The sequence below is a fragment of the Cryptomeria japonica genome, chromosome 5 (assembly GCF_030272615.1).
Source record: "Cryptomeria japonica chromosome 5, Sugi_1.0, whole genome shotgun sequence".
NCBI classification, from domain to species: Eukaryota; Viridiplantae; Streptophyta; class Pinopsida; order Cupressales; family Cupressaceae; genus Cryptomeria; species Cryptomeria japonica.
In genome coordinates this window covers 581,500,152-581,517,626 of record NC_081409.1, presented here as the reverse complement: position 1 = coordinate 581,517,626, position 17,475 = coordinate 581,500,152, and the positions used below count along the sequence as shown (strand labels likewise).

Sequence of the window (17,475 nt, the reverse complement as noted above, 5' to 3'; positions counted from 1 at the left end):
AACTACCTCAAAACTCGGGTCACCAGGAATCTCTTTATAACATACGGGGTCCTCCCAATCAGGTACCTTGTCATAAATACAAAGGGCATCTCCAGCCCATCCTCAGCCCATACCTCATAGCCTGTATACGGTCACCAGGTGACCGTATCAATATCGTCAAAAACCCTCCTCCAATGCTCTAGTTTGCCCAGCTTACGATGGACAACTAGACCTTTGTATCCGTAGGCGTATGCTGCACCTACGGGCCTGTCCCTATCTGCTAATGGCCTCGCTGTTGGAATATGGTCCCAACACCATACCTGTAACAATGTCACGCCAGCTGACAAACTGCCGTAACCAAGGTATACTACCTCATGCAGGCTCCTGTAAAGATGAGCCAGCATCGCTGACCCCCATGCAAACCTTCGGCCCTGTGTGACCATCTCCTCCAAAACTAACCCCCATCCCACCAAGAATCCCTTTGACCTGCGATCAGGACAAAGGAATCCCCCAATGAAACCTACTAGTACAGATGGCAATGGTGCATAGTCCAGATCCAAAAACTCCTGCCAGGGGATCTCATACCCACAAACTGTATCATCCTGGAATATGCGGCGTAGTGCCTCTGTGCCGCCCTCCTCTGACTACTCGTATGGTAGTAGTGCCCCTACCACAGGAATGCACAAAATCCGGTAGCAGTCCTCTGGTGTAACTGTCATCTCTCCCGTCGCAAAATGGAAGGTGTTGGTGTTGCTATGCCACCTCTCTGCCAAAGCTATCAAAAGCCCCCGGTTCACAATGAACCGAGGCATATCCAAGAGAGAGGTCAATCCACATCTCTCAATAATGTCCAAATCCGCCTGCGACAACCGCGGTATCAATGTCCACGGTCTGGGGAATCTCTCCCTCGACTGTACCACGCCCAATCGCTCCTATCAACAAGCAAAACAAATCCAATATCAGTTTCCACATCAAAACAAAGATATCAAATTCAATCTTACATCAACAACATGAAACAATTTGCTCATCTATATCAAAGTTCAAAATCCTATCATTTCATATCAAACTTGTAAAACAACTCAATTTCTCAAAAACCATATCAAAACTTGTAAAACAACTCAAGTACCAAATTCACATAAACTTGTAAAACAACTCAAGTTTCCCACCCATATCAGATTGTAAAACAACTCAAGTTTCCAACCCATATCGGCTTGTAATACAACTCAGGCTTTCACACACATTGAACTTGAAAAAGAACATGCAAATACATCATATTCTGATCAATACAACAGATTGATATCTATATAGAACTTGAAAAATTGCAAATCAAAACAAGTTATACAAGCACTCATATTAGATAAATTCATCAAAACACGACAGGCAAACACAACAAATTTTCAAATCGGCCGATTCTGCAAAATTTTTCAGATGCACTAAAATAGTTATTCAATGCGCTAAAACCCTACCATGCGCTAGGCTGTCTCTCCTATGAGCTAATCTATCCATCCTATGTGCTAGAGTGACTCTATGCGCTAATATTTTCTCCCCATGCGCCACCTAACCTACCCTATGCGCTAGACTCTGTCTACGCGCTAATCTATCCCCCCTAGGTGCTACATATTTGGCCCTATGCGCTAGGTTAACCCTACGCACTAAACCCCCTTTCCTATGCGAACCCCTGCGACCCCTATGCGCTAGGTCACGCCTACGTGCTAACCTACCTAATGGACACGCTACCTGACACTTTCCATGCGCTATTCTACCTGCACGTGCTAACCTAATAATTCTATGCGCTAGCCTATTTTTTTTGGACGTGACCCCTAAAATTGAACTCGATGCACTACTCTAAACTTCGTATGTGCTAAACTAAGCCTTAGACGTGCTAAACCGAAAAACCCAAACTTTGAAATTCAAAAAATGACTAAAAATGACAAAATGAAAAGTCAAAAAAGGGTCAAAAATGTTGACTTACTGGTGGTCCATGCGCTACAGGTCTACGGTACCTCCGAACGCGCTCGAATCGGTGTCTGTGATAGGGAATCGACATTTTCTCTCCAGAGCAAATTCTCTTTCTTCAAAGTCAATAAAGCAGAAATGAACCTAATTTGAACCCTTTTCCCCTTTTATAGGAGGAAAATGAAATTAGGGTTAGCCAAATGGACCTGTAATATGGTCGCAGTCTCCCCTATACCAACACATTTATAACTTATCGGGAGATGAATCAATTTACACACATTATACATGCACGAAATCATACACATCATACGCACTTCATCAAATTAAATCAAAAAAATTTCAAAAAAAATATTGCTTCATCTCCCGAGGGGGCATCACCATCAAATATCAAATCTAGGGCATCACATCAAATCAAATCTGGGGCACGACTTGCAAATCATAAGAGCGACACAAAAATTACATTTGATCATAAAATCACAAAAACACATCATTTTCTTTGAAATAACATGTGCACACAGGTCACTTCAAAGAGGGGCAAAATGTAGACGTATAAAAATGACCATATTCCTAAATGAATATTTTATGTTCATTTCCCTATTTAATTAAATCCAATTTAATTAAATTATCCATATTCTTCTATTTTATTAAGTAAATTACTCAATTTATTTAAATAAAATTCACTATACCATTTAATGAATAAATCATTTTATTCAATTAAATTCCCCCTATCCACTTTTAATTAAATTCAAATTTAATTAAATAGTTATCCTAAATTGAATAAATCTAATTTATTTAATTTCCCCAAATTGCAACCAAATTGAATTAAATCATTTAAATCAATTAAATCCTATTATCCCTCCATCCACTTGCAAAATCCCAAACCCCTTTCTAATCCCTTCTAGAATCTTCTAATCGCTTCTAATTAACCTAACCCCTCCTCTAAACTTTGTCACATCCCTAAGCAAAGGGAGGTCACTTCTCAAAGCCTCAAAGTCTTTGATAACCATTAAAGGCTTTCAACCTTCAACCACTAAATGTCTCAAAGTCTTTGATAACCTTTGAAAGCTTCCAACCTTCAACCACTTAATCCACAAAGTCTCCAATAACCATTAATGGTTAAGCCAAACCCTCCTACATGGTTAAAACATTTGTTTTGACTCAACCTCTACCCAACCCAAGGGTCTCATCAGGCCTTTAATGCTTTGACCATGATTATCTCTTAATCATTTGCACAAAGGTTTATCCTTGGATTAACTCCTAATGCAGTGTGTAATCCTAACTTAGACTTGACCCTTAGCCTCTAGATAACCATGAGGTCTTCTCAAGCATTCAATGTCTCCAACCCCTTCTTTCAACCCAATCTTATGTTGACATTTGTCACCATTTCATTGGTGCAAATCATGCACATGGATCCCCAACTTTCAAACTCAACCCTTGATTGAATCTTTCAATCTTGACCATCCATTGCCCTATTTTTGCTATAAATAGAGCTCTCACTCCTCCATTTTCATATATAGAATCCTCTAAATTTGAAGCATTACACTTATGCGCAAATTCTTTGAAGCTTTCATATCATTTTTATGCTCATCATTTAGCCTCTTTTAGATTAGGAATTAGACTAAATATGCATGTTTAGAGTAATTTTTTTATCATTTTAGCTCAATCATATACTAAATATAGTATGCTAGGATAGTATTCATACTAACCTTGTCATCTTATCATCTAGTTTATTGCATTTTAAAATCATACATAGCTTACCATCCATTTCATACTAAAATCTATTAAAGCATCTCTCGTTCTCATATTTGCCATCCCTAAACCATTTTGCTCAGTAATCTGAGAGCAAAACATTGGTTTGAAGGACATTCTGAGATAGAGAACCATGGGACCCTCCTTGGGAAGCTGAGTAATACTGCATTACTCCATAGCTTGCACCAAGAAGTCCTGTGTGTGTGGACTAGTTATTTTATCATATTTTCACATTTTAAATTATATAAGCCCACTTTTCCCGCATACACTTCTCTATAAAAAAAATTTCTCAAAAGAGAGAACTCTTAGTGGTGATGAAGATGTCGTTCATGTGGCTTGTTTTGTTCTTCTGCTTCCTGCAATTGTGTGCTGGGGCGCAAGACTTGAAAACGCAGTTTTTAAGCCCTCACAATGACGCCAGGTCTCAAGTGGGCATTGCTCCTCTGGTTTGGGATGATACTGTCGCTGCCTACGCACAAAACTATGGTAAGCAATGCAAGGCGGACTGTGCTTTGCAGCATTCTAGCGGTTCGTATGGAGAAAACATTTTCTGGGGAAAAGGTAAGGAATTGTCGCCAGTAGATGCAGTGAATGCATGGGTTGAGGAAAAGCAATATTACAGTTATAATTCCAATTCATGTGCTCAAGGCCAACAATGCGGACATTATACTCAAGTCATGTGGAAAAATTCGCAGAAGGTTGGCTGTGCCCGTGTTAAATGTAATGATGGTGCCATTTTCATCACTTGCGATTACGATCCACCTGGGAATTACGTTGGCGAAAAGACGTACTGACTTCGTCTCTTCCGTTGCATAGGCATTGTCTTTCATTAAATCCCGCGTCTCTGTGTTTCTCATCCGTCTAGTGTTCCTCTCCAAATAATCAGTGGTATTGACCTCTTACATAGGTTGGCCGCTAAAGAAAGTTTATCCATGCCCAGATTTCTCACTTCGTTAAAGGAATACTAAGCAGTATGTTTTTCTTAATTCTACCAAGAATCACTTTTAGGGATTCTGTTTGTTGACTGTGGAAATAAATAAATAATACATTAACATTATACATATTTATTTATTTTAATTATAGTTTATGATTTAACAAATCAATAATAGAGAAGACAACTTACATTATTGGTAATAACTATTTGTCAAGAAAATAATTAAAATCTGATGTGTTTTTAATCTTGTTTTCACTATTTTATTTAAAATGTTGCATCCAAATTACAAATATATATTTTTCAATTTTAATGTAGGTATGGTTTTGCCAAGGTGGAACAATAAAAATGATGTGAAAAGCAATATCAAATATGAAAATAACAATAGATTAAATATCTATAAAAATAACAAAAAAATAAAGATACTATAGAAATATATGCTCAACATGGGGCTACATTTATATTTGAAAACATGAAGTATGAAATTGACAAGTAAATATGATGAGATGTCATGCATGAACATATAAGAAAAAAATATTCATTCCAAGAAAAAAGAAAGACAAAGTCAAAGGTATCATCATTTATCAAATAATAATAATTTTAATATTGAAGATAAAAATTCAAGATTCATAGATTGTGTACATGAAAAACTAGATAATGTACCTTAACATGAAATGAACATAGCTATTTGAAATAATATAGCAAATTCCAATCTCATGATTACTAGAGAAAATGCATATCTAACATGCAATACATTATTTTTTCACCAAATATGTGCTATATTTATCAAGAATGTTAACTTAAAAAAATATATATTTTACACTTTGAAAGGTCCTATATGCAAATTATATTTGATAAAAGAAAGGTAATATTCAATTATTTAGATCAAATAATATAGATCTTAACCTATAGCCATAGAAACCTCTAACTTTCATACACATATGTTACAACTTATAAGGTTCCTTTAAAAAAAGAGGGAATAATAGAGGAGATCGTGCAACATGACGAAGGTGTAGGATTTCGGCATTGGAGGGGATGGGACAAAGATTTTAGATTTTGGTGCAAAAATTTTAGATGAACAAAGAATTACAACAAGAAGTAGTGACTTTTGAGAGTTGGGATGGGAGGATGCATGGAAGGAAAGAGCTTGGAAATCATTAAATAAAAATAGGATAAAAATACCTTATTAAAATAGGGGGTAAATTCAAAGAAGGAGATTATGGTAGTCAAAGAAGGTGGAGATTCAGTGATGGCCAAAATGAAACTAGGATACACACCACTTCCTCTTAAGGTATAGAGACCTAAAAATAACACAATAGATTCAAGTAAAAATAAAATTCCAATTAATGTCAAGAAAAAAAAGTGCTTTTATCTTGAGATATCCAACCATAATTTGGTCAAATCATTGAAAAAAATAAGGAAGAGGGATATTTTCATTAAAGGGATAGGACAAGAGACTGCTTTAGGGAAAGTAAAGAAATACTATCATTCTAATTAGGGATAGAAATGAAAGTCAAAACCATAACCAATGGTTTCTTTGTTAGTGGAGTGTCCATCAAACAGGATTAAAAGACAATTTAAAAAAATGGTTCATTCATGATTGGGGGAATGGATATGTATATCAAACATTGGACTCTAAATTTTAATCTTCTAAACGAAAAAATATTGAATGTTCTATTTTGATTTAGAATTTATAGCCTATTAGTGAAAAATTGGGATCTTGATACCCTAAAGATCATCGGTAACAATCCTAATGTAATTCTTGCCAAAATGCCCTAAAGAAATAAAGCTAAGAAACAACAAATAGAGATAAAAAAAAATTTAAAACATAATCTATTGCTATGCATATAACCATCTACTCATATGCATTAACATCCATTAACATTATATGCACATAACTATATGAGCATTTAAAAATAATCACATGAACTATTATGCAAGCAGAATTTAACACAAAATCACATCTATCTTCCCTAGGGTATCTCAACGTCATTACTTATAACATTACAAAGATAAGCAACTTTGATCCTTCTATCATGAATGCATACATTAACAATACAAATCTAATCAATTCCCATTTAGAATCATTTTAAGACAATCAAATACAAATATTCCAACTCCCATTTATTAATTCCTTCTAACATTATTAATCCATTCAAAAATAATATTAATCACATAACTAATCCTTTCTTCATTATCTTAACATCCACATAATGCTAAGTACACAACAATTAATCCAATACTAATATTTCCATTAATGAGACAAACTCAAGATACATTATGATCTACATCATATGATCTCTTATAAATGACATATACCATGTCCTAAAGAATCATCTACAAATAAATATCCATTATCCAATTACATAAAAGAGCATATCTCTCAAGAATAAATTGCAAATACATTAATCTCATGATATCCACAAGGACATATGTAATAAGATAGAATACATCCATCTGGTACAATATCCATCCATAAGCTGAAGACACAAGAATCCACATCCATGCATGAAACATCCAATGAAGAACATCCCAATGGAATAAGGCATCAAACCACCCGACCATACCAAACCCAAAGGAACCACCCTCGTTCTAGGAGATGACACAAGATCCCACACACAATCTAGACCTAGTTTGACACCTAACTACCAAAGAGACTCAAAAACTCCAAAAGCACAACAAGAAACAACTCAAAAGCATAGGCCAACAAAACATGGCTAATGATAAAAGATAGATACTCCCAAAGGTGTACCAACAATCAAGGAAAAAGATCATGAACCAAGGATGAAGGACACATGTAGGAGTGGTGTCATCACATCCTATCCTCACAAAGAAGAGAACCACCCTGATAGACATGTCTCTGCATGCTATTCTCACAAATAAGAGCATCATATTGATAGACATGTGGAGCCATCTTAACCTATGAGAGAACAATGGTAGATTGACTTGACATCACCATGGCTTTACCAAGTTTATCCTACAACATCCTCCCTAGGACTAAGTCTTGGGGCTCACATACATTATTATTTTGATTATATGAGTCCTAATTACCCAACCTGTCTAATTAATTATTAATGTTATCACTTATTTAAATCAAGTAAAAATTTCAATGTGCCCTAGCGGTCTAGACTCTCAGCATCCTTACTAGGAACCTCCTAGTAGCAAGTGTTTCATGGCCCTGATCATCACATGAAAGCCCACTCCCCCTAATCATGTTCCAAGACCTCAAGGAAATATAATAGAAATAACAAGGATGCTCATATGCAACATAAATAAAGAAACCACAAAACATGACCAATCAACAATTCGATCCAATTGCAAAGATGCCAACAATGCCAATATATATAAACAAGAGTCTCAATAAGATATCATATAACAAGTAGCCAAATATGGTGCATAAAACAATCCAAATCAACCATATTTATAAATAATCCCTCAAAAGCAAGGCTCGTCAACTCACTGGACCAAATCATGAACATAACCTCAACAACAAGGTATCTCAACTTGCTGGAGTATCAAAATATCCTCTATGACAAGCCTAAATCAACTTGTCAGAGCCATAAACAATAAAATAATCAAATATGAATGTATACAACATTGGAAAATCTCAGAAAAATATCATCACAAGCCTCTAGTACACAGACAACTGATACAATCGACCCAGAACTCCAAAACCATAAAAAACATAGAAATAGGGCAGAATCGCGCATCTACGAAAAACAACATTTTTGAATAGCAGTCTAGCACCTTTGTTTTGTAATTTAGCGCTTTCATCAAATAAAACAATGCCTTTTATTTATTGTTTTAGAGAATATACCAGATACAACAACACTTTTGTTTGACGAAATAGCGCTTTTAACAAACAGAACAACGTATTTATCAATTACATTAGCGCCTTCCCTCAATACATTAGTGCATATGTCTATAATAGTGCTTTCACTCAAAAATATATACATGCAAGGTAGAAAAATATGACAAGTAAAATAAATCGTAGAGACTAAAAAAATGCAGGAAACATTATCCGTAAGGATGCTAAGGAGAAGAGAAACCAAGGAGATAATCAAAGTTACAAATTTTAAACAATATAGAGAGATAACCAGAATTTTTTGTTAAGACTCTCGGTATAGTCAAATACACAAATGACTTACAGAGAGCATAAATGAAGCTCCCAAAACTTCCTTTTATGGATAATAAGACCCAAAACAACACAAAAGAACATAACAACTCAGAATACCAAGAATATGCATAATCACAAAGAGCATTGCTAGAACCATACACGACAGTATTCACACATTATACATACAAATATTTACCCAAAAACATTATAATAAAACTATATTGCATTACTATATTATTATATATTTCCAATAGCCTTTACCCATACTTGTCGAATACAATCTTTATGAAGACACAAGGAAGACAACATTTCCAGAAAATAAAATTGTAGAGAGAAGAAAACTCCACCAACTTGGAAAATCAAAGTATGGCAAATGAAGCTGAAAAACTTCAATCCACAATCCAAATCCAAGCAAGCCTAGTAACCAAAATATCTAGCCAAGAAATAAAAAATGTAGAAGAAACTCTAGAAATTCTAACTCGACAAAATGCACAGGCGGCTAAATAAATAAGAATTTGCATTCAAACTATAGCCAAAAATCCAACAAATAGAAATATCCCAAAATGCTATGTAATCTACCTACTATGCCCAAATATGACATTTTATTTTTCTAAGGCTATTTAGCCAATAATTATAATGGGTAGGTCAACTATGTAATATTTATTTGCCCACGTGTAGTAACAAGAGATATTGTATAACTTAGATGTACGAAGGTGTGGATTGAGCGAGATTTGAATAATATTATTCAATGTCTAAGGGGGAAAAGTTACCCTTCATGGACTATTGATAATATTATTAATGCCTCTAAGAGTATTATCAATACCTTTCAAGAGTCCTATATTTCTAATAACTATAGAGAGGATAAATGTGTAGAGGACTATCTTGCTAACATAGGGGTTAAATTTAACACAAGGAAGATGTGGGTTAATGAAGACACCTTGGAGTATGAGGTTTGGTCACTTCTTATGCATGATGGAACACATGGTAGATTTGAGGAGATCCCCACTATTTTCGATGATTAAAGTGTTTAATTTTGTCATCATTTTTCAACTTGTGTTTGGTCTGAATGCCTTAAGTTATAATTATTATTGCCAGACTTTGCATGATTTATGGGTATTACTTGTTTTTGAAGCTGCTACTGGTCTTTTTGTTGTGGACTCTATTCTATTCAAGATTATTGTTTCTGAGCCAAGTTTTGAGACTATGGGGGGTCAGTGACACAGGGTGGAACCTCCAAATTGTGCTAACTGGAAGAAGAACCCTACCATTTGGCACATATTGTAGAAAGGGGGAGTGGCGACATTCTTGGAGAAACTACATGGGTATAACTAGAGTGTTACTAGGCAATTCATGAAGGGATGGAAGGATGGTAAGGTGCATCTAGTTGGTAGGGTGACTAAGATCAATGAAGATTTTATTGCTGAAGTGAAGGGAATGCCTACTAAGGGGATTAAATTTTACAGAGATAGAAAAATCTCTGATGCTATTGTGAAGAGATTACCTAAGAAAGAGAAGGAGCGTGAGTGCCTGGTGAAAGCTAACAAGACCCACTTTGAGCTGAAGCAGATTAAGGCCATATGGAGGGGGCTTCTGAAGGTGATTATGGAGTTTCTCACTTTGGATGGTAGGTTCACTAAAATCTATGGGCATCATTTTGTGTTCCTTAATCATTTTCGTCATAATTGGAAAATGTCATTTCTATTTTATTTGTTGTCTTCATTGAATGTTAGCATTGTTGATATTAAAGATAATCCCCATGTTAATCCTGTTTTACACCGAGGTTTAATCTCTCTTATCTTTGAGCACTTGAAATCTAGGGCTTTTGAAAAACCCTAGCAAGCCCTCTCCTGTTACTACTGAAGAGATTGATGATAGTGAGGATTCAGAGTCAGAAGGATGGGAAAATGATAGTAATGATGGGGATTTTGTCTCTCACACTAGCAAAAAGGCCAAAACCCGGGTTAAGGTGGTTGCTTCGAGTGTTAGTAAGGGGTCCCCTGGTGATGGTGGTGAGGGTTTGAGAAAACATCCTAAGTGTAAAACTTGAAAGGCCACTTTGAAGGTCTTGAACAACTCTGATGATTAGGATTCCCTGGACCAAACTCATAATGTCAAGGAGTCCTCTTCCTCCCATGGCTTTGAACAAAATTCCTAAGAATCGACAAACTTTACCCCATAAAATTTTCATCCTAAATAAGAGATCCCATTTGATGTGCTCAATATTGCCAAGAACAACAGTCTAGAGGTAATCCGTGTTTTCGGGTTGGTGTTTAATGAGATTAAGGACATCAATCTCAAGCAACAGTCTTTATCTTCCAAGATGGACGTTATGCAGGATAATGTTGGAGTTCTACTGCATGCGGATGTTAGTGCTCACATTGTTGATATTGGTAAGGAGGTGGTTGAGGGGGCTTCGACAGGTGTTTTATGGATAGAAAGTGAAAAAGAGCTTATGACTGATTGTCTAGCTAAGAAGATGGAAGCCACCCAAAGAGTGAAGGAGATATCAGAGAAAAAAATTGTGGGTATGGAGACCAGAATTGTTAAATGTGAAGCCACTCTCTATGGTATTATTGAAATAAGTCTGAATATTGTCAAGACCTCTGGTGATACTATGTCTACCATGGTTAGCAAGGTGGAGAAATCTCATATGGATATGACTGTGGTGGACGTGGACAAGGATATAATTGACAGTGCGAAAGATTCGGGTCCTCGAGGAAAGCGTACTTGGGATATCATGAAGAAGAAAGCCCCTGAAGTGCCCCAAGACATCCTAGCTTTGAAGAATGTTGCCAAGAAAATGTGTCAGCTAAGTCTTGATGTTGCAGAGAATCTTAAAAATTTGGGTTGATTTTTTGCTGTAGTTGGGTCTGTGCTGTTAGTTTGCTAGTTTTTTGATGTTTTCATGGGCTGAGCAATTTTTTTGCTTTATTTCTACTGTCGCTCAGCCCTGTGGGGTTTTGTCTGTTGGTTTTGTTATGAATGGACTTTATTTGATCTATCTTATGTAATATGATGTAAAGGGTTTCGGGGTCCCTTCAAAACCTATTTTTTTGGTAATAAAAAACAAGAGATATTGTACAATAATATAAAATCAAATGAATAAATAAACTAAAGCCAACCAATAAATAAACCAAGGGAAATTAATAAACATAAAATCCTCAAATATAGTATAAAGTCACAAATATAAATAAAACCATAATAAAATAAAAGCCTTAAATAAATATAAAGTGACAATTAAATATAAACCATATATAACAAATAATCAATTAAACAATAAATTGATAAATTAAATAAAAATAAAATAAAAAAAAATAATTACAAACTATTAAATTCACAAGCCATAAATAAAATAATAATAAATCAGCCAATAATATTTAATTAACCAAACTATATAATAAATTAAATTAACATTAATAAACTATATTATTCAAACATTAATTAAATAAATAACTAAATACTCATAATGCCACAAAATGACCACAACTCAACATGCTAGCATGACAACTGACTAACAAGGGATGACAACTTAAGCCTAGAGTGTGTGGAGGGAACTCATGCCGTCTCCATCAACTTGCCATTGGGATTAAGACATACTCAGACCTGTAAAGCTAGGTGGAGTCGATGTCTTGTACCTGCAATCTTACAACCACAAATCTATGATACATGTACAATAATATATCATAAATACATGTAAGTAAGTGATACAGAATCGCAATGCCATATGCGGCTAGCAATGAGTGATATGACATCATGTGTATCATGAAGACACTAGAAAATAATTACAATCACTTAGCATCAACTCAACTTCATGATTATAAAATAGGGTTAACTTAATCACAATATTATCCAAATATTATCAACAATATAATCCATCTAGATAACAAGTGAATATAGAGATCATCAAATGTGATTCTATCATCATAATAATAATCAATGGTAAATGTCATCATCCACATAAGCCATCACATATCATATGTCCACATAAAATGTCTAACATCAAAATAGAGTCACAATCATAAGTGAAAACATCATATAAGAGTGTAGATAAATCCATCAGTGTATAAATAAAAGATAGGTCAAGGTGGGACACTACATCCTCTCCCCCCTTTACCTAGGCTTACTCTTGGAATCTTGAGAACAAATAGGGGTAAAGCTCTCTCATCCACACTGCATCCTCCCAAGTCATCTAAGAATCATCACTCAGATCCCATTGGACCCTTACCTTCTCTATGCCTCGACCCCTGAGGGACAACTCTCGACGCTGAAGAATGCATATGGGTTCCAAAGAAATCTGCCTGTCCTCTACCTGCAATGAATTCCAATCCAAAACATATGATATATCAAGATGACAAGGCCTCAAAATAGACACATGAAACACATCATGGACATGGGAAAAGCTAGTCGGTAAGGCAAGGCAATACGCTATAGGACTAATCCTCTCCAAAATCTCAAATGGTCCTACAAATATTGGTGCCAACTTAAAAAATTTTCCATAATGGATGGGGATCTTTCATGGACGCACTTTCAAAAACACCTTGTCTCCCACTGAAACATGCCTATCCACATGATGAGCATCTGCATATTTCTTCTATCTATCCAATACCACTATCAAATTCTCTTTTAATGCGTGCCACTTGCTGCTCCATATCCTGCGACATCTCTAAACCAATAAGCATTATGTCCTCCAAATGATTCCAACTTAAGGGTGTCTAACATGGTCGACCATGCAGTGCCTAAAAAGGGGACATGCCAATTGAACTATGATAGCCATTATTATATGAAAACTCCACCAAATAGAGGTAATCCTCCTAATGAGACTATTGATCTATGACATACATCTGCAACGTTATCCTCCAAAACCTAATTAACCCTCTCAATCTGACCATTTGTCTCAGGATGATATGTTGAACTAAAGTTCAATTGTGCTCCTAAATCATATTGAAGGACAATCCAAAATGCTGAATTGAACACTGGATCACGATCTAATATATTCTATTGTGGAATACCATGCAATCTCATTATCTCTTCCATGAATATCCAATATATTGTTGTTATTGTATATGATGACCTAATGAGAGAGAAATGTACCACCTTGGTCAACCTATCCATGATGACCACAATAGAATCATGTCGACATGAAGACATAGGAAATCCAACTATAAAATCTATAGATATGATGTCCCATTCCTAGTCTGGAACCAACTTTGACTGTAACAAACCTATTGGATGTTGATGCTTTGCCTTCACATGCTGACACTCTAAGAAACAAGACACAAAATCTTCTATATCTCTCCTCATGCCTACCCAATGATACAACTATCGTAAATCTACATGCATCTTCTTTACACATATATGTGTTGAGTAAGGGGCACAATGGGCCTCCGATTAAAACAATGCTTGAAGACCATGTGAAGGTGGAACATAAATGCATCCCAAATGTCTAAGAAGACCATCAAACTCCAAAGAATAACCTGCATATCTACCATCCAAAGCTCTCCTTGAAGCAATCTCTGCATTGATCTCTTGGTACCAAGCATCTAAAGGAAGGACACTATGTATCCTTCTCCACAAATCCATACTAAGAGTCATCATTGAAACCGCATGCCTCCTGTAGCTCACAGCATCTACTACCACATTCTCCTTGCCCTAAATGTGTCTCACCTCAAAATCATACTCACACAAAAACTCCATTTAACATCACTACCTAGCATTCAAGTTCGGTTATGTGAAGATGTACTACAAACTATGGTGATCACTATGTAGCTCAAATCGATGCCCAAGAAGAAAATGTATCCATCAAACCAAAACATGAACCACTACCGTTAGGTCTTAAGTGGAAGAGGTAGTGGTGAAATGTTAAACTCATAAGAAGATGGGGCACATTGAAGGAGAAATCCAAGTAGGTAATGAAGAAAGGTTAGTTGAATGGGCAAAGAATGAGGAAGACAATCTCAATATTATGAATGGAAATTTGGTCAAAGGAAATGCTAACAAGAGGAATGATGACTGGAGACTTTTAAAAGGTAACTTGATAAGATATCTTGAAGCCTCTTCTCACATTAATCAACACTTAATAAGTTATATTGAAGTGCCATAGGAGTTAGGAGCCCAAAGAAAGGACAAAGATAGATCTTGAAGGAAAGAGAGTGTTATAGAGGCATTTGAGAATATAAAGGAGAAAGAAGTGCAAGTGAATGCAAGGTGGGATGTACAATAGGAAGAATTGATTCAGGCCATTGAGGAATTAGGGAATCTACAACTATGTATCTTGACATGTCTAGCCTCCCAAGATAGAAAAATAGGAACATAAAAGGATTTAAAGTTATATGCAGTTCATTCACCTTGTCACACATATCAAATCATAAAGTCCACAATTGGGTGGTTTTGAAGTAGTCCACTATTCCAAAGGGCCAACATTAAGATACTCCTCCCACTAAGAAGAGTAATAGGGACTTACAAATGGTTTCCAATACAAAGGGATGTATCAGGAGTGCCTTTAAAGGAGGGGAAACAAGTACACACTATGTTATCATCCAAAATAGTGATTTCTAGGGGTCTAAAAAATGATATTTTCTTTTTAGGATAAATAGGGGAGTTTGTAACAATGGAATTTTTTTTAGCATTCATAGACTACACTAAGGAGAAGTTAATCAAAAACATTAAATTTATATTTACATTATGACTAAAATGATTAAGCATAGGGAAGAGCTGGGAATCATTTTTTTTCAAATCACTATCTAGAGTAATATACCTCACAAGGACGAAAAAAAAGGCAAAAATGCGAAACAATGCGATAAGCAAAAACATTTCTGCAAACCCTTCGAAACACCTCTGTAGGCAGGGGAGGATTAACGGGACATGGTAGAATGGTTTTAATCTTCAGGGGGTCCATAAATATGCTGTGAGCACCTCAAACAGATTCGATGCCCTGAATACCTCTCATTCATGTGCCACAGGAGCAAATTCAACTAATTTAAAGCTTAATGAGATTTGCAAATTGGCTATTGGGGTTCCAAAGGGTTTCCTTCTCAACCAAAGGCATACAAAGGATGCTTCCTCAACTTCAACAAAGCCGGCTTGGAAACAAACTCAGCGGAACCCTAGGGCACCCTTAAAAAATTAAGTAAATCCTTCAACACAACAGAGAGGGGCATTTCATAACAATTCAAAGGCCTCGTGGGATAAATGGTACCCTAACAATGGAAGGATTTCATGTTTACCATTCTCCCATGCGGAGTGTTTCTCTCGAGCCAAAAAAGATGTTGCTTCAGGGGAAAATAGAATAAAATTAGGGTTAAGAAGACCCTCCCCGATAAGCTCAAAGTCAACCACCCATACCAGATGTAGGGAGGGACTCAACCCTAAGCAATGCCCTAAAATCATCCAAAGGCTTCCATGCTTCAATGCAGATAACATAGTGATAATAAGCGGCAAACATACAGATGAATTGTGGGAATGTTACAATGATCTTGGGCTCTTCGGCAAATGATTTGGATTTGGAGCGTCGATCTCCGATGTCCTCCAATGGTTAAATTCTACCACAGAAAATCAGATAAGTGTTACCTCCTTGGGAAATGATTTTCTGTTTATTAAATGCAATTCATATGAACTTAAAAATAATTTACTTAGGAACAATCACAAATTTTTCAAAGGTTATTGTTTCAATTTTTTTAATTGGAAACCTAATTTCTCCCCCACATATTTTAAGAAACTTAGGGTGCCAAAATGGATTTGACTCCCTCAAATGTCGGTTGAATTAATCCACAACCAGATCCTAAAAAAATTAGGGGATTTTTTAGGAGGGTTTGAGGGTTTGGAGGATAATTACATGGAATTCTCTGATATTAGAATACTAGTGAACGCTGAGATAGAAAAACTAAAATTTGAACCCATTAAAATCATTACAAACCATTCGATCTACCAGATTCAACCAGAGATCCTTATGAGTGATATCACATCCATGGATGTGATCTCCCCTATTCAGAATATTGAGAGAAAATAGACTAAGACCATGATTGATTTTGGAACAAATAAGGATATAAACATAAAATTCAATCCAAAAGGAGGTTTATGTTTAACAAACAAAACCCTAGGGCTAAGGAACTAGTAAACACTCAAAAAATGGCAGAATATGAAAAAGATAAAGCAAAAATTGAAAACACACCTAAAGAACCAATGAGAGAACAAAGAAGGAATGATATAGAGAACAAAGAAAGTGATAAGAAAAATGCTACATCATTAATAAACAAGGCTTCTAAGGAACAAAGCGATGACACTAGAAAAGAACACAGTCCCCTGAGGTATGAAGCCAACATTGATAATCAGGAAGAAACAATAGAAGACACCGGTAATTTGGAGAAAAACAATATAGAACCAGATAATCACCCCATATCACATGTAGCAGAGAAGGCAAGATACTAAAAAAAAAAGAAAAAGAACAAGAACAAAAAAGGAAAGAAAAATAATAAAAAAGGAAAAAATAAAAAGAAAAAGAACTCCAACAAAAACAACAATGACAAGGATATGGAAAGGGAAGAAAGGATGGAAAAAGAAAATAAATGCATCCTTGAGTATGTTGGCAATGAAGTTACAAATTACCTTATTGAACTATTCATTAATGAAATAGCAGACAAGGAGGAACTGGCATTACAAAAAACATTGCTAGCAAGAAAATTATGCGAACTTAATATAACCGAGGAAGATGCACAAAACCTCAATTGTGATGCAGCAATGGATAAAA

General features: G+C 35.7%; 1 protein-coding gene across 1 annotated transcript; it reads left to right on the top strand.

Moving 5' to 3' along the window:
* Window positions 1-4,004: 4,004 nt before the first annotated feature.
* Window positions 4,005-4,478, top strand: LOC131036795 (pathogenesis-related protein 1C-like). The gene has a single exon (XM_057968783.2). The coding sequence runs from the start codon at window positions 4,005-4,007 to the stop codon at window positions 4,476-4,478; it is 474 nt and encodes a 157-aa protein (XP_057824766.2).
* Window positions 4,479-17,475: the final 12,997 nt, after the last annotated feature.